The sequence below is a fragment of the Natrix helvetica genome (assembly GCF_964273705.1).
Source record: "Natrix helvetica genome assembly, chromosome: 2".
Classification (NCBI taxonomy): Eukaryota; Metazoa; Chordata; class Lepidosauria; order Squamata; family Natricidae; genus Natrix; species Natrix helvetica.
Genome location: NC_138552.1, coordinates 92,973,282 through 92,996,573, shown reverse-complemented (window position 1 = coordinate 92,996,573; position 23,292 = coordinate 92,973,282). Strand labels below are relative to the sequence as shown.

The 23,292-nt window shown below is 36.1% G+C and overlaps 1 protein-coding gene across 3 annotated transcripts in view; it reads left to right on the top strand.

The window, feature by feature from the left end:
* PTBP3 (polypyrimidine tract binding protein 3) overlaps positions 1-21,694 on the top strand; it is a 75,556-nt gene extending 53,862 nt beyond the window's left edge. For all 3 annotated transcript variants that reach the window (XM_081942144.1, XM_081942142.1, XM_081942143.1), the window contains 11 exons: positions 1,240-1,386; positions 3,907-4,071; positions 5,287-5,397; positions 6,655-6,829; positions 9,507-9,584; positions 10,188-10,327; positions 11,521-11,554; positions 11,887-11,979; positions 12,693-12,909; positions 15,431-15,508; positions 15,929-21,694. In XM_081942144.1, the coding sequence (XP_081798270.1) occupies positions 1,240-1,386; positions 3,907-4,071; positions 5,287-5,397; positions 6,655-6,829; positions 9,507-9,584; positions 10,188-10,327; positions 11,521-11,554; positions 11,887-11,979; positions 12,693-12,909; positions 15,431-15,508; positions 15,929-16,061 (1,371 nt within the window). In that variant the 3' untranslated portion in view covers positions 16,062-21,694. The remainder of the gene's footprint in view (positions 1-1,239; positions 1,387-3,906; positions 4,072-5,286; positions 5,398-6,654; positions 6,830-9,506; positions 9,585-10,187; positions 10,328-11,520; positions 11,555-11,886; positions 11,980-12,692; positions 12,910-15,430; positions 15,509-15,928) is intronic.
* The last annotated feature ends 1,598 nt before the right edge of the window (positions 21,695-23,292 follow it).

Below are 23,292 nucleotides of genomic sequence, written 5' to 3'. Positions count from 1 at the left end.
GGAGCGTTGTCCTCCAGGTCGGATTTTTGTACATTCCACAATAATCGGGTCGTCCTGTGACTGGATCTGACTTTTGTTCCCAAGGTTAACTCCCTTTTCCACAGGTCACAGGAGGTGGCATTACCGGATTTTTGTTCTGAACCATCTCATGATAGGGAGCACCTTTGGCACCGGCTGGATGTCAGGCGTGCCTTGCGCATTTACCTGAGGCGCTCTTCGTTTCCTTTTATCCGTCTTCCCTGGGGAAGAGGGTGTCCTCCTCGGCTATAGGGAGGTGGATCAAACTGGCCATTGCATTGGCCTATCAGGTTCAGCACCTTCCAGTGCCCCAGGGCATCACAGCACACTTCACTAGGAGTGTGGCTACCTCAGTGGCCTGGGACACACAGGCGCCTATTGTGGAGATTTGCAGGGCGGCTACGTGGGCGTCCCTGTCTCCTTTTATCAGGCACTACAGGTTAGTCCGTTTGCATCGGCTGTTGCGTTGTTTGGTCGTAGGGTGTTACAACAGGTGGTAGCGCATGAGGGGCCCAGGACCAATAGTGCCCCCCCTGAGGGACATTAACTTTGGTATGTCCCAAACCTGGCTAATCCTGCAAAATTCCTCTAGAAAATGACAGTTGGTCTTACCTGAACTGTTGTTTTAGGAGGTTTTGCAGGATTAGCCTGGTTCCCGCCCTAGCGTTGGTCCAGGGGTTGGAGAGTTCAGGGGGTAGGGTCTGTTCCCTTATGGCTTGTTTTCAGGTGTTTTGAAGTGGGTTTGACTCGTTGAAACTGGAACCAGAAGCAAGGAGCACAGAGGCGTGGCTTCAAATTAACTCTGTCTTGAGGCCAATTGGACACCACAATACCCCAATCCTGGCTAATCCTGCAAAACCTCCTAAAACAACAGTTCAAGTAAGACCAACTGTCAAATTAATTCAGGTAGTCATCAGAAATCAACACTGACTCAAAGTCAGAGTCCCAGCTCCAACAGCCCCCCACCTCCAACCCTTTTTTTAGGCAACTACATTTTAAATGAGGAAAAAATAACAACTTTTTTGGAGGGTAGTAATACTATTGCAGTTTTTGCTACTTTGTAAATTTTATTAACTGCTGTAACTTGTATTGATTTCTGATATCTAACAGCAAAACAGTATCATACATAACAGTACTGCAGATGGCACATATATGTATTACATATTTGCTAAGATAGGGTAGTGGTTTTCCAGTCAAGACATTTCTCTGTATTTATTTCAGGCTTTTCTAGAAATGGCTTCAGAAGAAGCTGCTGTTACTATGGTGAACTACTACACTCCTGTTACTCCTCACCTTCGCAGTCAGCCTGTTTATATTCAGTATTCCAATCATAGAGAACTTAAGACTGACAATCTACCAAACCACGCTGTAAGTATGCTACCTCTGAGTAAAGTACATGACCTTGAAATTTAGTCTCGGCAAACTGGAGTGCTGTTGGAATGACAACATACAAACATGACATTATCATACAAATGCTGCCATTGAATACATGCATTCTTATTTCTGATGCAAGTAATAATTTGTAGCATTAGTGTGATAATAAAGTCATGCATGTTGCATCATTTCCACCCAATGCCTGTAATTCTATATTACTAATGATGACCCACTTTTTATTATTATTACTATTATTATGGCACTTCATCTTTTTTTCTTTTTGGGATGTGTATGATCTCAGCTTGCCAAAAGGGTTATGAATTATTATCAAGAAGTGGTAATTCTATTGCTTCAACTACTATAGCATCTGGGAATAAACCTGTCTCTGTGTGTGTGTGTGTGTGTGTGTGTGTGTATTTGTGTTACAACCCCTGGTATGCCCAAATTTATTTATCATTACAAATACAATTTTTATGTTATTTATCAGCACAAATACAACACACACACACACACACACACACACACACACACACGAGGGAGGAGAGCTTATGCCTTAGAGGTTATTATAACTGCCTAACATGTAAAATATCCCAAGTTCAAATCCCAGTAAGGGTATCTGGGAATAACCTGCATCAGGAGAAATGTTATTCTATTGTAGCTGGTCTGAGAATAAAATGTTAATCAGTTGCCTATAAGAAATGTATGTACGTGATCGAGAACATCCCCATAGTATACAGTTCCTATATGCAGATGATCACCTTTGCACTCAAAACAGCTGTACTCCAATTGCCTCAGTCACATACATATTAAAAACAAACTGCATGGACATATCTATTCAACTCAGCAAACAGACAAAACTGTAAAGACTTTAAAGTATTAAACAGTGAAAACAATTTTCTTTCAATTCAAAGGTGAATGTCCTAATAGTATTCTTAAGAATTTTGTCGTCTTCGCTCTGTAGACCTTTTTTGTATATATTTTGTTCATTTGTTAGAATACTAGCCCACTTTTCATTCTGGAGCTTAAGGTGGCATGTAAAGTGCTCCCTCCTATTAAATTTCCCACAACAACTTTACTAGGAGGTAGTCGGTTGGGCTGAGAGAGAAAGATGTGGTTGATGTGTGTCTCGCTGACAGTCACCCCAATACCTTAACTACAAGTACTCCTTAATTTACAACCATTTGTTTAGTGACCAAGTCACAACAGCACTGAAAAATGTGATTTATGACCGATTTTTACACTTGCGACCATTGTAGCATCCCGATGGTCAGGCAATCAAAATTTGGGGTCTTGGCAACTGGCATGTATTTGTGAGAGTTCCGTTGTTCCATGGTCATGGGATCACCATTTGTAACCTCCCCAGCCAGTTTTTGACAAGCAAAGTCAATGTGGGGGAGACCAGATTTGCTTAATGACCATGTGGTTCGCTTAACAACTGCAGTGATTCTCTTAACAATTGTGGTGAAGAAAGTCATAAAACGGGGCAAAACTCACTTAACTGCCTTACTTAGCAACAGAAGCCTTGGGCTCAAACGGTGGTTATGTTGAGGACTAGCTGTGTGTTACACCCATTAAGCCTCTGTTATGTTAGACTTTGAGAAACAAGAATATTGCATAATTGGTATTGGGAACTGCTAGAGGAACCATGACAGAATAATGTGGAATCATACTTCCAATTTCAGCAGGGAGCTTTGCATATGTTTCTGTTCAGGAACAATTTATTCTTATTAAACTTTAGATAAAATTTGTGCCTTGGCTATGGTGAAAAAAATCTGATGAACAATGAAGTTCTATATTTTCAGGAACTATGATGAAGCATAGTTAAAGCTATTCTGCTGAAGGGAATTTTGTTATTTGTCCTTGTATCCCATCCATTCAAGAGAAAATGGAATTTGGAGGTTAGTTTGAGATAGCCTTGAAATTGATGCTCTGCTGGAATAATTGTCTTATAGCAAGAAACCAATTGAAGATGGTGGATCTTAGCAGTCTCTTAAGATTCATCCAATATAGCGACTTCAAGATGATGCTTGGAATTCATTATGGAAATGGAACAGACTCTGACAAGTCTATTTCTTAGCTACAACAGCAACTATATCATCTATATCCATTTTTCTTATGACTTCCTTGTGTTTTGTTGATGAGGATGTAGGAGAACGGTGCTGTTGGGGCACACTTGAATAAACCTTTGAGCGAATCTTATCTTGTTTTTGGTTACTATTTTTAAAAGAAGCAACAATTTGGAAGTAGATTTACTTTAACTTTTATAGCTATTCAGTTATTCCAAAAGTTTACAACATGTTTTAGATGTTTCTATAAAACCTGAGATGCAGCAGAATGAAAAATTAGTAATCTGCACTATTGCTGAGGTAGATGCAAAAAAAAAAAAGGGGGGGGGAGCATAAGACTATCCCCTGGAGACCTACTGATTCCTGTAGCATTTTGTTCTGAGCATAATCTGTATGTAATGTTTTTAGCATATGTAATAGATATATCAAAATTTCATTTCCCTCTCAGAGAACTCAAGCTGCATTGCAAGCAGTGAATGCTATGCAGTCTGGAGGCATGGCCCTCACAGGTGCTCCAATTACTGAGAGTGGGCTGCCTCCTGGTCAGAGTTCGGTTCTTCGAATTATTGTGGAAAATCTCTTCTACCCTGTTACTCTAGAAGTGCTATGTCAGGTATAAACAAATGTTGTTTTTGTTATAATTATTTATTTGGATATATCTAGCATTAAAGTATGGCTATCAGTTGTGTTTTCCCCTTTGCCAAATATCTTTTAAGCCCGGAATGATTGTCTTTCTTCTTAATTCAAATGAAAAAGTAATAATTATTTACTATAGGATAACTTGCATGCTGTAACAGTACCACAAACAGCACTAGTGATCCAGCCAGCAGGATCATGCGTATCTATTTCTTCTCTGTTTCTTGTACACTCCATCTTAAATATTTGCTTATGAATATGAATTCAAGTCAGGGAGCACAATGAACACATAATAAAGATTGCGTAGAATTGAAAGAAGGAACGGGAATGAATAAATTTTGTTAGATCATAGCTTTATGGTACATTTAATCCCAATACTGTATTAATGTGGATTATTATGGTGGTAGAAAGCTTTTGAATGGCCAGGTTGCAAACATAACACCTCTCTTTGGATTATGAAAGCAGCCATGTCTATTGCAAGGGCTGCATGGCTTCCTTGAAAGCCATTTCTGGCTATCTCTGCCTGTTTGTTTATAAACAGCCATTTTGTTTTGTTTGCTTTTCAAAAAGGAAAGCTGCTTTTCCCCTCCCATGAAGCCTAACAGATATCCACACACATACATATGGAAACAGCTAGGAATAACTTCCAAACCACCTGCATAAGCCTTGCAAAGGACACAGCTGCCTTAGCAATTCAAAGAGAGATGTTATGTTTTGTGTTGCAAAGCAACCCTTTCAAAGGCTTTGTGCAGCCTTGTTTTGTCATTTGTACATAATGTGAGAACTGTGGTACTGTTTAGTCTTTGTTTCTTTATTGTGATTATTTACCTTATTTACATTAAATATTGGGGGAAAAGCCTTTCAAGCTTACGTGATATTTTCCTTGCAGCAAAAACTGTAATGTAACTGGCCAGTTTAACTAAATTAAGTTTAATTATAATTTGTATATATTGAAGAAAAATCAGTCTTTATTATTATTATTTTTATAGAGGGAACTGTTTCACTTATAAAATTTGTTATACCCCCAGTGTGTAACATTCTTAACATTAATACCATGTTCAGAGTGCTACACTTCCAAATTATTAAAAAAAAATTTCACGCCTGTAAATTTAGATTGTTGGAAAGTCATTATATCTCAAAACTCCCAAGAAAGTATTAATGCATGAATTGACTGTTTGAACTTTTTATTTAGATCTTCTCCAAGTTTGGAGCAGTTCTGAAGATCATAACTTTTACAAAGAATAATCAATTTCAGGCCTTGCTTCAATATGCTGACCCTTTGAACGCACAGTATGCCAAAATGGTAACTTTGTGAATAGATTTCTAATATGTTTGCATTGTAACAGTTTACTGCATATAAAATGCCTTATTTTTCTGGTGCTATGTTACACATGTATTATTATGCTGCAATTTTACAGTACAGAAATAATGTTTGCAGCCCACACCAGAGCAATAATCATTTTATACAGTTATTTCTTTGCATTACAGTATCATATATTTCTTTGAAATTCAGAGACTGTATAAGAATTTGTATGTGATGAAGGGACATAATTGTACATTATAAACATGCTTCATTTAAATGTTGATAGGCCAATGTGCTGAATGCGGCTTTCCAAAAAGGCCTATTTTATTGTCTATCAGAGGTGCCTATAATTTTCTTCCATTCTTCCCCCCCTCTCCCCTTTTACTCTGCTACTGCTGTAAATAAAAGCCAGATGCTAATGTGACTGTTCCAGTTTTGAAAGATTATTCTGGTAAGCCTTTAAGAGTGATAGTAAAAAAAATTCAGAACTGCTCTGCAAGTTCTAAACAGTTGCTCCATGAAGGCTATTTGGTTAATTATTCAAATCTTTCAAATCATCTAATAGAGCTGTGCACCATTTGGTAGCTATATTTTACTAATTTGATAGCATGAGTGATGCAGCATAGCATGTTATGTAGTCTCAAAGAAATGCAATTTCAAAACGACGTTTGGTGTATAATTTAAGTATAACAAGAGTTACAAAATTCTGGCAATATGGTTCCTTTATTGTTTACTAGCTGATAACCCAATAACCTGATATTTATAGGGGAGAAATGTGCGGACCAAATGTAATTTCTAATGTTGGATTTTCCCCCTTACCAGAGGAGCCCCCTTGTGGAGCACTGTGAAACCATTACAATGGCAACTCCACTGTGTTGTACAGTAGAAGCCAATATGGCACAAAAGGCTGTATCTTAACAGAACACACACACCCTGAGAGGTGTTAGAGGTGTCTTAACCCCACAGTATTTTTCCAGAGAGTAAGTCATCTGTGTACCAAGTTTGGTTGAAATTGCTCAAGGCCTTCCAGAGTTATGTTGGAAAACACGCACATACACACAAACACATCTGTTTTTATATATATAAACAAAGCATATAAAACAATGGGCCTAGGCAACATTGAAAATGTGAACTCATTTGCCCCTTTGCATCAACCAGAGTATATGTCCACACTACAATTTTGCTTGTATTTATGTGATCTAGATTACAAAAAATCCTGGAAGCATTTTATAACCTCAACTTTTTTCCTCTCCATAGGCTCTAGATGGTCAGAATATCTATAATGCTTGCTGCACTCTTCGTATTGATTTCTCCAAGCTAACAAGCCTTAATGTAAAATATAACAATGATAAGAGCAGAGACTTCACACGCTTGGACCTTCCTTCAGGGGATGGGCAGCCTTCACTTGACCCTACTATGGCTGCTGCTTTTGGTAAGAAGTCTTCCTTTGTAGTTGAAGGTAGAACAAATTGCCCCTGCCTTCTATCATGGGCCACTGAGATTTTTCTTTCCACAAAGAGACATTATAGAGCAGTAAAATGCACATCCCATCATTTGGAAAAAGTGGCTTTGAAAAATATTATTAATATAGGTTATGATGTTAGATTAATTATTATTTTTAAATTGCAACACTGCTGCTTATGAAAGCTGTCTCTCTTATGAAATTATTAAGATCCAAAGTTGAGATTCTCTTTTTTTAGCTTTTGTGCATCACTGATGTGAAAGAAAATTTTGTCAAATTTAAAAAGGACATTCCTCCCTGTGTATTGGAAATAATTGGCACAATTACTTTTACAATTTTGCTATGTTCATTTTTGCACAACCTTTTGCCAGCATTTGTTGGAAATCACTACCAAACTCTTCTTCCTTAGCTAACCCAGAAGAATAATGAAGATAAATTTAGCTTCCTCTTATTTCAGGGGAAATTTTATTTGTAAAACGTGAAGGAACACTGACACTTTACAAAGCTCTGATAAGGGTCCCATCTTACAATGATGTTACTGTACTCTAGAGGGGAATTATTATTGTAGAATCTGCAACAAGTACTGATGGGTTCTTGCTGTCCCTGTCCATTTCCAATTGGAACGAAGTCTTGAGTCCAGCATTGAACTCATGAGTTTTTGGAACTGTATCAAACTTATCTTTATCCATATATTTTCAGTGTTGAGCAGTAATCACTGTCAGCCATACCCCGAAAGGATACTTTTGAAAATAATCAATATACTGTATTTTTATTATGTTCGATATATTGGGGTCTAACATATTGATCATAAGTTAGCTCATAATAAAACATTTAAAAAAGATTCCCAGTATTTCTAAAGTAGGCAGAGAAAAAACTTTCTTCTACAAGTGCAATGGAAACCATTCCTCCTTGTGGAAAGGTATTCTTAGTTCTTTTACATGAAAGCTTTCTCTTATAGTTAGCCATGGTATTCTTTGGGGCAGCACATTAGAAATTGAGCTCATTCCAGAATCAGACTATTGAGAATTATATTGATCTCAAATTTAGCCTGGCTTAGCTTTGTAGTTTTCTCATTCATCCAGGCAGGTAACTGATTGTTGCAGATCCAGATGAGCAATGTTCAAGCAGAAATTTGTCTTGGAAAGAATTCCCAAAACCTTGCATTTGTATTTTTGTGAACAAGGTGCACTCTGATTCTAGACATTTTTGCTCATAATAGATGAATGCAGGATTTTGGGAATTTCCTCTCCTGTTTTTTCTATAGCTTTTTCTATGAGTAATTATCTAAATACACAAAACAACTTCAGTAAACTCTGAGCCTAAGCCAGTGATGGCGAACCTATGGCACGTGTGCCACAGGTGGCATGCGGAGCCATTTGTCAGGGCACTGGGAGGGGCATTGCATTATGGGTGCGGCCCCCCTGCACACGGCCCCCCTGCGCTCCCCCCCCCCTTATGGGATGCGAGCCAAAAAAAGGTTCGCCATTGCCTGGCCTAAGCTTTAAAAATTAGAAGAACGGGTAAGTGGTAGTAATAAGAGGAGAAAACATACTCACTTTCTCTTTCAAGCAGCCATATGTTGATCCAGTACCAAGTGAATTAATTAGTTTGTTAGGATATCCATTTGTGCAATACGGTAAAGAGAGTTTACATGCTGTATGCAAAAACTCTTTACTATCCTTGGGTAGAAATACAGGGTATTGTATGTATTTGATATCAGTATTCACGCAGGCCCTATCTGGCTGAATAAGCTCTTTGTTGCTAGCTGTTTGCATAATGAATTATAATGGACAGCAGAAGTGTGAATTAAATGATGAATGCCTATATTGCCAATACAAGTCACAATACCAATGCATGCTGTATTATAACTATAAAATATATAGTGTTTTGCAGTATTTGTGTAACTGCCATATTGTGACTAGAGATAAGAGGTTTAGGAAGCTATTGAGTTGTAAAGGTTGTAGTCCTGAATGTGGCAATTTCCTGCTGTTTCCAAAGCACCATAGCTGTAGCATGTGAATTGGCCTCATGAAATAGAGCCTACTTGATTTCTTTGCTCAGTGCTTATTTCTGCACATCATATTCTACATTTTGTACAAGTTGCTGCAACTGTTTTTAATGCCATAGTTTGACCTAAAAGTTGAAAAAAGGTACTTTCAACCAGTTAAGTAATCTTTAGAGACTAAGCAATTGATAGCATGAATCAGCTGCTGTATTTTTCCTGCTATCTCATTGAAAGTGGGGAAAAATTAAATAGCATTATATAATTTAACATAAAAAGAAGAAAAAAGAAGCACTGGGACCTGATTAATTAACTACAGAGAAAGTATTACATGTGTACAGGCTATTTACACTTGGGTTTTGGTTCTTTAGTGTCCTGTCAGAGAAATAGATCCTAAAATGCCTATTGGAATTATACCAATATTGAGAGAAAAGATTGTACAGCTATTATTCATTGTTTAATTGCCAGAACAGTCTTCAAATAGAAGCAGAGCAGAGAATCACATAAACTGAACTGAACAGGGCATATATTACTCCCATGCAATAAATCTAAGACAAGAATCTTTCCTTTAGAGGTTGAATAACTTTTTACTTTCTCTAGAAATTAACCGCCTGCATTCTGGTCTAATTTGTTTTCTTTCTTCAGGCACTCCAAGTATCATCTCCTCACCATATGCAGGGGCAGCTGGCTTTGCTCCTGCCATTGGCTTCCCCCAAGCTGCAGGTAAAGACTTTTTTTAGTATAGTAAAGATCTAATTTTCTGTTTTTAATATTTCATTTAGGTTTGTTAAATATTTATATGTGTGTTAGAACCAAAAGCTGACAAATATGTTGGCAGTTTTTTAATGGTGTGGTTCACGTGTTGTTTTATTTGACAGCACATTAACAAAGCATTTAAAAACAAAGCTTTTAATATTGCTTGACTATTTTTCTGTTCTGGATTTTTTGAATTCCAGTTAGAAAATCAAAGATACTTAGTTATTAGACTGAAATTGGGTAGGAGAATATAAGAGAGTGTTTTATCCATATCTAACTAGCAGGATTAGTGGGAAACACAAGAATCAAGGCCTTGGGTAATACGCCATTTTGAAGGAATCCTTCTTTCATAAAACATGGGGAGAAGTTTCAAAGATTGGGATGAGAGTTTGATTTGATTCAGGTTGCTTTTTCAAAATGGAATGGAGACATAAGCTATGACATTTAATCCAGTGAGAAGAAATAGATTGACATGCATTTTCAGATTAGATTTACTTTTAACCTGAGAAATAAAAATGAAGTTACCTTTGTTTTTACTGAAATCCTTTTTGGAACTCTTGGTTGTTCCAGGTTTATCGATCTCGGCTGTTCCTAGCGCACTTGGTCCTCTTGCAATTTCCACCTCTGCAATGACTGGGCGGATGGCTCTCCCAGGAGTTACAGGATTGCCTGGAAATTCTGTGTTACTTGTTAGCAATCTCAATCCTGATGTAAGACTAGCACATGTGGGCATATGCCACAACTCAAATATAGCTTTGGTTTTAATTGTTTTTATTCTTTTGCAAAAGTTATAATCTCAAAAAAGAATGTATATCTTACATTTGTAAACAAACCCCCACTCCCTATATGTATATGCTAGTGACATTCATGTCCTTAATTAACATCTGTCAGTGCACTTGAAAACAAGGAAAGGGGTTAATCAAACATAGAAACTGATATATACAGTCCAAATAGTAAGTAATACTCCTGCGTCTGACTCCTACTGAAATGTTCGCTCAAATAAAGAAAAAGAGGTAAGCTCTTTGCACCATTGGGTAATTCACTGAACATGAGAGTCATTCCAACCCAGTAGTAGTAGTAGTAGTAGTAGTAGTAGTAGTAGTAGTAGTGTGTGTGTGTGTGTGTGTGTGTGTGTGTGTGTGTGTGTGTAAAAAGCATGCAGTGACATTTTCCACTGCTTTCCTGTTACTTTCTGAATGGCTGGTAAAAGAATGTAAACTTCCTCAGAAACTACTGATTTCTGTCAGAACAAAATCTTATTTTCAAAAGGGAATATTATAGTACCTGCTCTCATTGTTAATAATCCCCGTTGCGTTTTGAGCATCACATCCCTACTATAAAACGTGTCAGTTTTTTCCTAAAAAGATATGTACCTAAATTGGAAGATATGCAATAGTATTTTTAAATTAATTGTCAATGTGTAGTAATGTGACATATGTGGCCAGAATGCCCTTTACAGTATTACATTGGTATACCAGGCATTCCAGTTCTTTGTTCTGTATCTCCTTATGCTCTTGACTATCTGATAAAGTTATGGCAGGTTACATAAAAAGAAGCTATTAAACTTTCTAGTTGCCAGAACAATTCTCTTTTCCCAATAACAATGCCTTTAAATGCAGTCATAGATATATAACAAAGCCGGTTTTGACAATATTGCAACAATATTTCAAAGATATTTGAAATGTCTCATTTCAAACTTAATTGAATTGCCAACTATTATAATTAGATTTATGCTATTGTTAAAATCTAAACAATCATATGGCCTTGTCAATAAAAAATGGCTAAATGATGTGAGTTAAATACAATACTACAGTATAGAATATATTAAACATACACAGTAACAATATGATAATTACAGATTTACAAATTATACATTACAAAATTGTTGTTATATTCTGTGCAGGCAATCACACCAGATGGGCTTTTTATCTTGTTTGGTAAGTTTAGTTTCTATATACAGAAAATGCATAATATTGTCTGATAAGCTACAAATTGTAATTGGTTTGTGTTTTTAAAAATACTGCGTGACATCTGTATATTTGTTGGTGTATGTATAGGAACTTGATTCTTTTGTAAATAATAATTAGAATATATCTGACTTGCAGATTTTCATATCTGTTCTCCTGGTTCTTGCACAGTTCTCAGATGTGCTTAATATATGTTATTTTTAAACTTTCCTTGGCAGAGCACAGGCATTATAACATATGTATATATAACTGGAATTATCTTGCTGCAGAAAATGAATTCAAAATGTGTTTTATTTTTGCAGGTGTTTACGGTGATGTCCACCGTGTAAAAATCATGTTTAATAAGAAGGAAAATGCCTTAGTTCAAATGGCAGATGCAACTCAAGCCCAATTAGGTATGAAAAGTGCTAATCAAATATAGTGAGCTCATTTAATTTACTTTATAGTAAACATCTATTGTAATTTTCCTTTTTAAAAAAACCCAGAAAAACTCTTAAGAATGGAAACTAAATACTATTGCTGCTTTTACCTCTACAACAGGATATTGATTTTCATTTGATTAAAAATTCATTTGATTATTTTTTCAACTGAAGTTTCTTTAATGTGAAGTTAATGCATGTTTCATTTTCTATACTTTATTAATTGTGCATAGTGATTTCCTGCTCTCATAAATAATAATTAGAGTATATCTGATCCTAATTGAGAGACATAAAATGAAACAGTCATGGTGGTGCAGTGGTTAAAAAGCAGTATTGTAGGCTGACTCTGCCCATTGCCAGGAGTTCAGTCCTCATTGGCTCAGGTTAACTCAGCCTTCCACCTTTCCAAGGTCGGTAAAATGAGGACCCAGATTGTTGGGAGCAATATACTGATTCTATAAACTACTTAGAGAGGGTTGTAAAGCATTATGACAAAGTATATAAGCCTCAGTGCTATTGCTATTTTTGCTGTAAATAGCATACTGAAAATCAGCATAGTTGAAAATTAGCAAAAGGTGAATCTAATATACTGACTGATTATTGGAACAGATTTTTTAAAATGCTGCTTGGGGCAGTATCTTTTTATTTATTTTTTCCCAATCTTAACTTCATTGTCTTAAATACTTCAGCCATGAATCATTTAAATGCACAAAAACTGTATGGGAAAGCGCTCCGTATTACACTTTCAAAGCATCAAACAGTACAGCTCCCTCGTGAGGGTCAAGAGGACCAGGGTCTAACCAAGGACTATGGCAATAGCCCTTTGCATCGCTTTAAGAAGCCTGGCTCCAAAAACTTCCAAAATATCTTCCCTCCATCTGCCACTCTTCATCTCTCCAACATTCCGTAAGTACATCCACATATAAAGAAGGCTTGGCCAAGAGAGCTGTTGTGTCTCCCTCCTTCCCATTCAGTCTAAATAAGTGATTTGTTGCCTTCTTCATCAGATGTTTGAGGGAATCTGCTGCATCGTAGGCCAGTTCAGGATATCAGCAGTTGACTTGGTAATGGTACAGGTTGCAATAGTGGCAAAAACTCAAGCTTCTGAGTTTTAAGTGAGCTTTTTTAAAAAAAGATGTTTCTTATTATATTTGGAGCAAATAGAGACCATTGTATTGTTGTCCTGCCAATTTTATTACTAGGAAATTGAATTTGATTGGTAGAGCATTTTAATATTGCTAAAAAAAAATTATAAATTTGCACATGGGGTCATTTGAAGTTTCTTTTTGCCAGTAGCAGTTTGCATTTATGAGAAGAAAGCTGTTTTTGAAAGCTACAAGTATCTGAATTTCAGAATGCTTGTGCCTGTTTATAAGTTGTAGTTTCGTGTGCATAAATTAAATAATGTGTAGAGTAGATAAAAAACATCAGAGTGGTGACATCATTAGAACCAAGAATATTTGTTTATTTTTGCCCTAAATACAACTCAGCACTGTCTCATTACAGTGTTGTACCATAAAATGTATTTATAATGCAACAAGCCTATAAAAAGCCGTAATTATCTGTGGGACAATAAATAAAACTTCAGAGGAGTATATTTGTTTATTAATTTACAGTCAAGGACCAAAAGGAAAGCAGTAAAACAGTATTAGGCAATAAAACTGGATGAGAAACTGGCGTATTAGAGATGGTAGACGTAGTGACAATCATAAATGTTGACAGTCTTTTGTGCAAGACTCGTTTAGCCAGAACATAATTCAGACCAAGCATCTTTTAACAGCAATTGCACTTGACAAATTTTGAGAATAGAAATATGTCACTAGATTGATCTATGAGGAAAAGATGCAACTTCAATATCAGGCTAACCTGTACATTTAGTAAGCAGGGAAAAATCAACTTGGATTTTGGAGTGTCAAGTGCTCCTATGGTATAAAGGGAAGCACAATGAGACATTTAAAATTGTCTAAATGATCTCATTCCAATTGTGCACACTGAGTGTGTGATATCTGTTATACTCTTACCCAATACATGCAATGGCAAAAGGGTAAGCCTTGTTATTGTAAATATCAAGTGGGAGAGACTGGTGGAGAAAAAAATAGGTATAGCAAAAAGTCTACTATAGAGGCCCCATTTGTAATGGACTGAGACTATATCATTCTGCATATCCAATTCAAATACTCTTGTTTGACCTGTTTCCCTGGTCTAAACAAGTCTCACCAGTTCAAGGTTGACTCACCCTTCCATCCTTCTGAGGTCGGTAAAATGAGGACCCAGATTGTTAGGGGCAATATGCTGACTCTGTAAACAGCTTAGAGAGGATTGTAAAGCACTGTGAAGCGGTATATAAGTCTTAAGTGCTATTACTAGTGCTATTAACGGGGATTGAGCTGAAAGCCACAGTGAGGCAAATTCAGAAGGAGGCAAATGTACCTACAAGGATTAACAGAATGAAGAACCTACAGCAGAAAATTAGTTTTAGTTTATATTGCATTTTCATGCTGGTCTACCAAGAGCCACAGCCCAGTTACAGCCAAAGAAGCGCATTTGGCATGGAATGGGGAACATTAGGCGTCCTTCTGATGCATTACTTAGTGCCTTAGCTCAAGATAATTTGACTTCTGCAGGAATTAAGTTGTTTCCATTCTTGGGCTTCATACTCTAAAGATTATTTATTTTCAGAGCAAAATGTATTCATTTGATGCAGTAACAAAAAAATAATAATCTGGGCAATTTTAATGTTAACCCTCTATCTATTGCGTCATAAACAGTCGTGGATTGGCATCACTCGGTATACCTGATTCTGTAACGGACCTCTGAATTAAAGTGCTATCTACTCATCCTTGAGTTGGCCCAAAACAATGCTGATATGACATATGTTGTCCAACAAGCCAGCATTTCCCAAACATGACATGTATGGACTTCCAACTCCATAGTACTTACGAGACTTCTGAGAGTCTATACATGTTGAAGGTGCCAAGGTTTGTGTGCTAGACACTGCCGTAGACAATCCCTATCACTAGGGAGGGTGTTTTCTGAGTTACTGCTTTTCAGAAAATAATTGAGTTATTAAATAATTGAGATATTGCTCAGGAAAAAAAACTTTTCTGATTTATTGCTGAAGGGTGTATGAGCAGGCCAATTCTTATAGGCAACATGATTCTCCTTTCAGTACCTCACAAACCAGTAAGGAAAATATCCACCAATCTGCAGCAGCAAAATTGGCAGGAGTCTTGCTGGGTTTCACAGGATTCACTTCTCTGCCGTTCAGGGTAGCTTTTGGGGAAATAGTCATTCTCATCCAAGAAGCTTCTTCAGAAAGTCCAGTTGCCTCTTGAAAAAGCACCTCTGAGACAAATGGGAAGAATATTGTTCTTTTTAGATTCCATGAATATTTGCTAATGTTGGGTACTTAATTCCATGTTTACAGGCCTTCTATCACAGTTGATGACCTGAAGAATCTTTTTGCTGGTACTGGGTGTATTGTGAAAGCCTTCAAATTCTTTCCGTAAGTTTCTGCACTTTGTGCAAAGAATGAAGGATATGAAGGATAATTGATCTTGAATTAATATTGATTGATCTCTGTTGGGGGGGGGGAAACATGGTTACATAAAATTAAAAGCTTGACTATATCTTTGAATTTCCTTTTCTGAAGTTAACAACATAGGACTGGGAAGCTGTAGCTGAAAAGTGTTTGCTTTAAAAAAATTAACAGCAAGTTTTAGCACACTGACATAGAAGAAAAAAAAATCGGACTCTAAATAACAGCCAAAATTTTTAGCATTGTTTTTCTCTTGCAATGTAAGCAGAATGAGAATCTCTGAAGATTTTTCAAAATAAGTACCATACAGGCAGAATGTGAGAGTTGTGGTAGTGAGGATGGTGCTTTATAAATATATGAACTTAACTGTTACCTTTTTGCTTCTAGAAAAGACCGCAAAATGGCTCTTATCCAATTGGGCACTGTGGAAGAAGCAATCCAAGCCCTTACTGAGCTTCATAATCATGATCTTGGAGAAAATCATCACCTCAGAGTTTCCTTTTCTAAATCTACAATCTGAATCTGATGCATTGAGGACCTTTTGGAGTTCAGCGTGTGTGCCCATAGTTCCAGTAAAAATTTCAGGCAGAGACCGTAACAGGCCAAACCAACGCTGCATCCTTGAACAATGAAACTTGTGTGGTTCATGTGTAATTCTAGACATTGTAACAAATCATGGGTTTATCTTTTGCTGTAATGGCAAATAGTCCTCCACAAAAAATTTCTGTTAATAATCTACCTTCTTTAGTAGAACCCATCTTTTCTTTTTCTTTTTGGTGATTTCAGGAACATAGTCAAGCTTTTATTCCCAAACAATATTTGTGTTCCTTGTGTTCAAACAATGTGATCGATGGAATGTTTTAAAAATAATTTTAGCAAATTACTTTATACATCAGTTACATTCAATATATTTTTGTTGGGAATAGGTTTTTTTAAAACCAATTAATGTTTTAATCATCCTCTATTGAAAATATTGGAGGAAAGGCCGTGCCTTATTTCTCCTTGGAGTAATATAATGATATCCAATTAATTCTGTAACCCACACAGGCAAATTGTCTTAAGGTGACCATGTTGACAGTTCTAACTAGGCATTACATCAGAGTGTGAGAGATAACTGTTGTTACTATGGATGAAGTGTAATGAGATATTGGAGAAAATGAAAGAAGAAATACGTCCTGATTTCAAGTTTTGTACATTTCTTTCAGAAAAATAATTGTTTACACTCCTAAGGAAAAAAAAATCAGGTCTGTCATATGGTTTGACAAATTTTTAGAAAGGTTATTTTTTGGTAAGGTCTTGTTTAAACATATAAAATTAAACCTCAAGGGTTTTTTGTACCACTATAATCTCTAATACTTAAATCAAAATTACTGTGTATTTACTTAATTTCTTACGTGCCTTATTATGTGCTTATAATGATATAATAGTTTAGAGTTTTATCTGAAGTATCTTTAACTGTATTGTGGCTTTGTGAAATTTTTCCCCTTTGTCTTAGTTTTTAAACATTTGGTGATTTTAAAGATGTTTTTAATAAGTAATAGTCAAATCAGATTTTGGTGCTTTGGTAATGGGATGGGTAGGTTGGAAATGAAGATAACTCAGTTCTCCTGCTTCTAGGCCTCTTCACAATATTTTAGGGGTTGCAGTTGAGTGATGCCCTTGTTGGGCTTTAGAGAATGTTCTCAGTTTCTGGTTGTTATCTAACAGTTGAGTTATTGACTCTGAGAATATTTTGCCTCAGGATTCTTTTCACCCAACAGTAATGGGCTTGTTGTGCTCGGTGCAGATGGGTTTGCATTCACAAATGTCAAAACTTCAGGACTGGATGTTCACTCCTTTTGGGAGAGAAAGATGCAATCTTAACTATTTTTTTGTGAAATATAGGTATACTCAAGTTATTTCTATGATTGTAATACAATGTTTTTAGAGGGGTCTCAAGATGTTACGTCTACTGAAAAAAAAATGCATTGTTTTATAAAATATTCCTTGTCAGTAAGGATGGTAAATCCTTTCCATTGATTTGAAAATGGAGACAAAGATTTAGAAAAAGAAATGGAACGTGATAATATGACGTGTGCTCATTGTCTTTGGAACGTTTAGTAAGTCAGGTTGTTCTGTGAATAGCAACTTTTGCTTGGCAAAAAGGATTTCACAGATTTAGATCAATCTCTAAACTCCTTTAAAATGACAAAATTATAAGTTACCTTTGAAATGCAAGTTTCTTACTAACATTGCTGTAGCATGAAAGCATACGCAGTGAGACACTGGCTGCCTTAAATTTAAATAGTTGTGCGTGGAAGATAGTTCGTTGATAATCACAGTTTGAACACTTGATTAGCATGTGTTTGTTTTGTTTTGTCAACATGTTTGTTTCTTCATGTAAAGCTACACTAGTGTCCAGTAAGATCTGATCCCATTTTAGCTATGACTTGCAGCTGTTTGAAAATAATAAGTCTATTAAAACAAGCCAACTCTAGAGTAGCAACATATTTTCTTAGTTTAGCAAACTGATTAAAACGAGTGCCTGATTCTATTATGGCACATGAGCCTTAGTGTTTCCTTTCATTCTATCAATTTTAGTGGACCATGGCTCAAAATAAGTATATCCAGGATTAGCCCCTTAAGCCATTAAATAGCTTCTTGGATTAGAGAACAAATAAATTTGCCTTGTATTGTAACTTGCTAAATTACTTTTAGGCTTGGTCACCATGTGTTTAATGCTGCTACAGAGGGGGGACGTAGTTGGACTTGATGAATGTAACTGAAGCAGGAAAAATGAGACTGAGCATTAACATGTATAATATCAAGAGTGTTGTGTGTGAGTGTGTGCGCGCGCATGTGTATTATGTGAAATACCTTATGTTTTATGCTGATAAACATTGCAAGCATTTAATTTATTGATTTTACTAATCTTAAAAAACAATTTTGTAGAGTTAAGAGAAATAAATGGTCAATTTAAGATTTTTTAAAAATACCATAGTTCCTATCAAAGTTCCTACTTTCAGTCTTGAGTTTTTAGACCTACAATTATAGTTACATGCTGGCAAATGTTTTGGATTTTATTTTGGATATATTCATATATTAGTGAGGTCTCATCATAATTACATTATATTCTGTATAAATCATGGTTGTAGTGTATTGTGTGTTTAACATTTTGAGTTTGATTTTACTTGGCAAGCTTGTTTTTTCCATGAGTTGCAAATATAAAAAATGGCAGTACAAACTTTGCGTTTAAAACCGGAATTCCATTTATAGCAATAGTTAGCTGAATTTTCTCCTTCCGTGGAATGTTTTAGAAGGCAACCTCTTGAATTTGGATTAAGATAAAAACAGATAGTACCATTTTCTTGTCCTTTTATTCCTCTGCTGCAGAACATTAGCAACAAATAATGTTACCATAGAATAACAAGTGGTTTAATTAAGGATGTGGTTATTGGGTAACATAAAATTTTGCAGATATTGCCTTATCAAGCACCCTAGTATAGGAAATTATTTGATCATTCTCACCACTTTTTGTTGCCTTATCCTTTATTTTCTGTTAAGCTGTAAAGCTCCGTGGCCCTTGCAATTCCTTTGGAAGTGCAGTTGAAGTAACAATCTTCCTTGTCAGGCATTTTTGTGATCTCTGGTATTTGGGTTGAAGAATTGATGGTAATTGGTTTTTAATCATATTAATACATAACAGCAGTAACAAAGGTGCTTTTTTAGTAAACTGATTAGCACTTTTTATTAAGAAGAATTTGCAGTTCCATAAACATTTGTGATGAAATGCTTTCTAAATTAGGAATTGTGGCACATTCCTCATCTGATAGCAATGTAACAGAGCTAAAATGCCTTCAGAAACAACCAGGTTCAAACCTCAGGTCTGTGGAGGGGCTAATTTGAAATAGTATTGGCTTAAGTTTACAATCAATTAATCACCCACATTCCTTAGGATTTTTATTCCTAGTGGTAAAGCCATAATAGTTTAACAGTGAAATGCAAACTGGCTGTATTTGACTATAAACTAGGAAAAAAATAGACTTTTTTCTTTCAAAAACAGGCTCGGGAAGGTTAACTGCAGTATGTATCCAGCATACATACAGAGCTGCAATGTATTGTCTCTTCATACAATACATTCTGTCTTTAATAATAATTGGTATATATATGTGCCCAAATTTGAATATGGTTTAATTTAAATATTGAGCCACAATTTTTGTTTCCATCCGACATATTTGCACGTTTCTGAATGTCAAAGCAACATTAATTTGAAGCCTTGTTCTAACTTGGTTGCCTTTCCTGTTTCTCCCTTTTGTACTCTTAACTCTGCTTGAAGGATACTCTGTAGGCTCTGTGTGCCTATATTTTCAAAAGTAGCCTTGAGTTGTCTGTGTAGCATTTCTTCTTCCAGACTGAAAGGTTCCACCTGCAATGGATGCTTACTCTAAAGTTTAGCATGTGGGGTGCATTTGGTGAGCCAAATCCATTGCTGCCTACTTAAGTATGTCCAAGGAAGACCATGGTGGTACTTCTGGGAATCGCAAATCTGAGCTGTGCCATTCCAGTCTTCATCCTGTCACACATATATTGCTATGTTCAAAGGAGCAGACCTGAGTAGATAACTCTATTAAAGCCATTTTGTTTGCCTTGACACTTTTGTGAACTGGTAACTTTAATTACAATTGCCAGATTTGAATTGTGCTGAAAACTGTTGAAGTTTTTGAAGCAAACAAACTCCTAATTGTCTTTGCAAAAATCTGTATGTAGTATATGAAACTGTTCTTAATTTTTAAAGCAAATCTTAACAATTAGGAATTATTTTTTAAAAAATGAAAGCTTCATAAATCTTAATTTCAGGGTTTTACAAAGAAGAAAACAATGGGACCAAAGTTTATGTGCCTTCAGTAGATTTCTGTATTTTTTTTTTGCTAAATCTTTCAGTCTTTAAAATCAATACTCTTGTGTTCAAGGAAATGTGTATTTATATAGACTAAAGTACCAAATGACCCATGAACACATAATGTCTTTATGTGCAGTTGATTGCTTACTGTTTCAGTCAGTTTATAGCTCTTTTGCTGTCTACCATTGTAACATGAATCATGCTGTACCATACAGGAGTTCCAGACATCTGGCTTTACGGTTCTCATAGTAAGTTTTAACCTGAAAAATAATAAATGAGTGAGGAGGATACATACTTCCTCTTTTATAAGTGAGCTCTTGCAGAAATTCCCATTCTTGGATTAATGTGCATCATTAGTGAGGATAGGAGGAAAACACCCATCAGTTATATTTTTAATTCATCTCTTTGTGTTTTTTTTTCCTTCCCCAATTTGTTCTCCAGTTTCTGGACAAACAAGCCTCCCACTTTCTCAAGATACGGTTGTTGACCAAACAAAATGTTGCATTATTAGATTGTAACCTCATTTGCAATGACCAAAGATTGCTTGCTCTGGTTTTATTGAAACATCTTGCCAGTTCTGTCCTTGAGGTATTTTTCTTGAAAGACTCCATGTAAAGTGGCCTTTTATGTGATTGTTGGTGGTGAACAGACTAATTAATTAAACAAGAGACAAGATTTTCTAAAAATGTGAACCAAATAAAATGGTCTAAGGGAAAGGGGGTGAGTGGATATTTAATACTGTATTCAGACAAATAAAGGCACACAGTTACGGGAGCCAGACATTCCCTAATTTTTCATGTGTTCACAAATACCTTTTTAAGTTTGTAAAAAATATTCATCTAACACAAGAAAATGCTGTAAATATTTGTAACAACATTTTTTTACCTGGCAAAAAAAAAAGGTTTTTGGGAACAAGTATAAAATGGTTTTTATATTATTAATAAAAAGAACATCAATTGTCTTGTATATTTTGATAAGCAACAGTACCAGCTTTTGTTTGTTAAGCAGCTTGTGGCATTGGAGGGAAGAAAGGATTCCGTGTTGTTGAGATGACTTGATGTTATAAATGCAAAGAAGTTGAAATATTAAAGAAACCTATTTTCTAACTGTGTAGTGCATGGTTAATTTGAATTTCTGTACACTGCCGTTTTATTTCATTTCTTTTAAGTTTTGTGTACTTGCTGATTATTACTTGAGTATCTACCTAACTCTTTTTCTAAAACTCTAGTTGTAGCATGCCTCTTAATAAATGTCATGACATCTGTACTCTCAAATTTTTCTGCGTTCTTGTCTATTACTTTAGGTTTCCCTTTTTAATTGTTAAGCTAATGTCTGTCTCTTATTTGTCTTTCTTTCTTCTATTGGCCATCTATACTTGCTCTCTTTGGATTTTGTCTCAAGTCTTTGATAATCATGTTTTCATGAAACCACCTTATAAAAAGTAATATATAATTGTAAGACAAATAATGTACTGTTTTGTTTTAATTTGTTCTGGGACAAATACTCAGAACAAATAGTTATTTAGTTCAAACATGCCTGGCCATCTGAGCCTACTTAACAGATTTAGCAGAGAAAGTATAACAGCACATAGCTCATCAGCTACAAGTTATCGCTTGCCACCCCAAGCCAGCAAACATGAGAAACATTTTGCCACGAGTAAAAACATTCTGACCTTTTTTGTCCTTGTTCATTCCATCAAGTCAGAATACCATCGCCAACTCTTAATTCTAATCTGCTTCATTTGGGGGAGCAGCTGGAGGAAAATAGAGCAAATCTTTTCTTTGCATTGACATTAGATTAATTCCCAACAGAGATGATTTTATAATCTTGCCTCTCTCTTTGGATACCAGATTGGCTTGCCATTTCACTAGATCAGGGCTGTCAAACTGGCGGGCGGGATGCGCTGGCCACGGCCACGACTGGTTAGCAAAGGGGGAGGAATTGCCGGTACGTCACGTGAGGCTGCAAGTTTGACACCCCTGCACTAGACCAAAGTCATGCTATTGTATTTGCTGCTAGACCACACCAGCAAATTGTTAAAGCACACAAGAATAGCTGATTAATATATCAATATTCCAAAGGTCATGAAAGCATTTGGAAAACAGTTAAGATTGCAGTGATGAGCAAGCCAGGAATTTATCAAATGTCATTGCATTATCCAGCTGTGGTCACAGGAGATTGCAATGATGGCATAGGTGGAGTGACATCCTCATGCAAATCCAGCACATCCCATTATCTCTTTTCTCAACATTTTTATTTTATCTCCAAGCCCTTGCACATGTACCCTGACCACCATTTAAAAGTAGCTCTGGCTGTAAATGTGGTGCTTTATTTCTTTCCTAATTCACTAGTTGTAACTTGATCCTTGAAATTCTATCCTATTCTGAAATTACTAGGTGACCCAGTCAAGAGTCTTTGCTCATTCTACCTCAGAGGTTGACTGAGGCTGACATCGGGAAGGGCTTTTTACAGCATCCCTGTGAAGGAGACGGGCAGTTCAAAAATGTCATAAAAGAATCCTAAGCTCTTTGGAGCAGGATGAAAGGTGTGATATAAATATCAAGGACTGGAAATTCAGAGCCGAAGCATGTTCATTCCAAGCTCTTGCACTCCAGATGTTAACTGCATTAAGAAAAATTATGGAGGGGGAAATAACAGCTGAAGTATGATGGGCAATAAGGTAATTAAACTGCACAGGAGGTTCCTGGTGAGAGCTGCAGTGATGTAACAATTGCATCCTACTTTCATAAGCAGTACAGTATGTTCCTGCTCCTTTAACTTGTGGGAAAGTTGTGGAAGTTTTGCAAAAGGTAAAAGAAAAGAATAGAAAAGACAATGAACTGGGGACTTCTGCAATATATCTAGCCCTTGT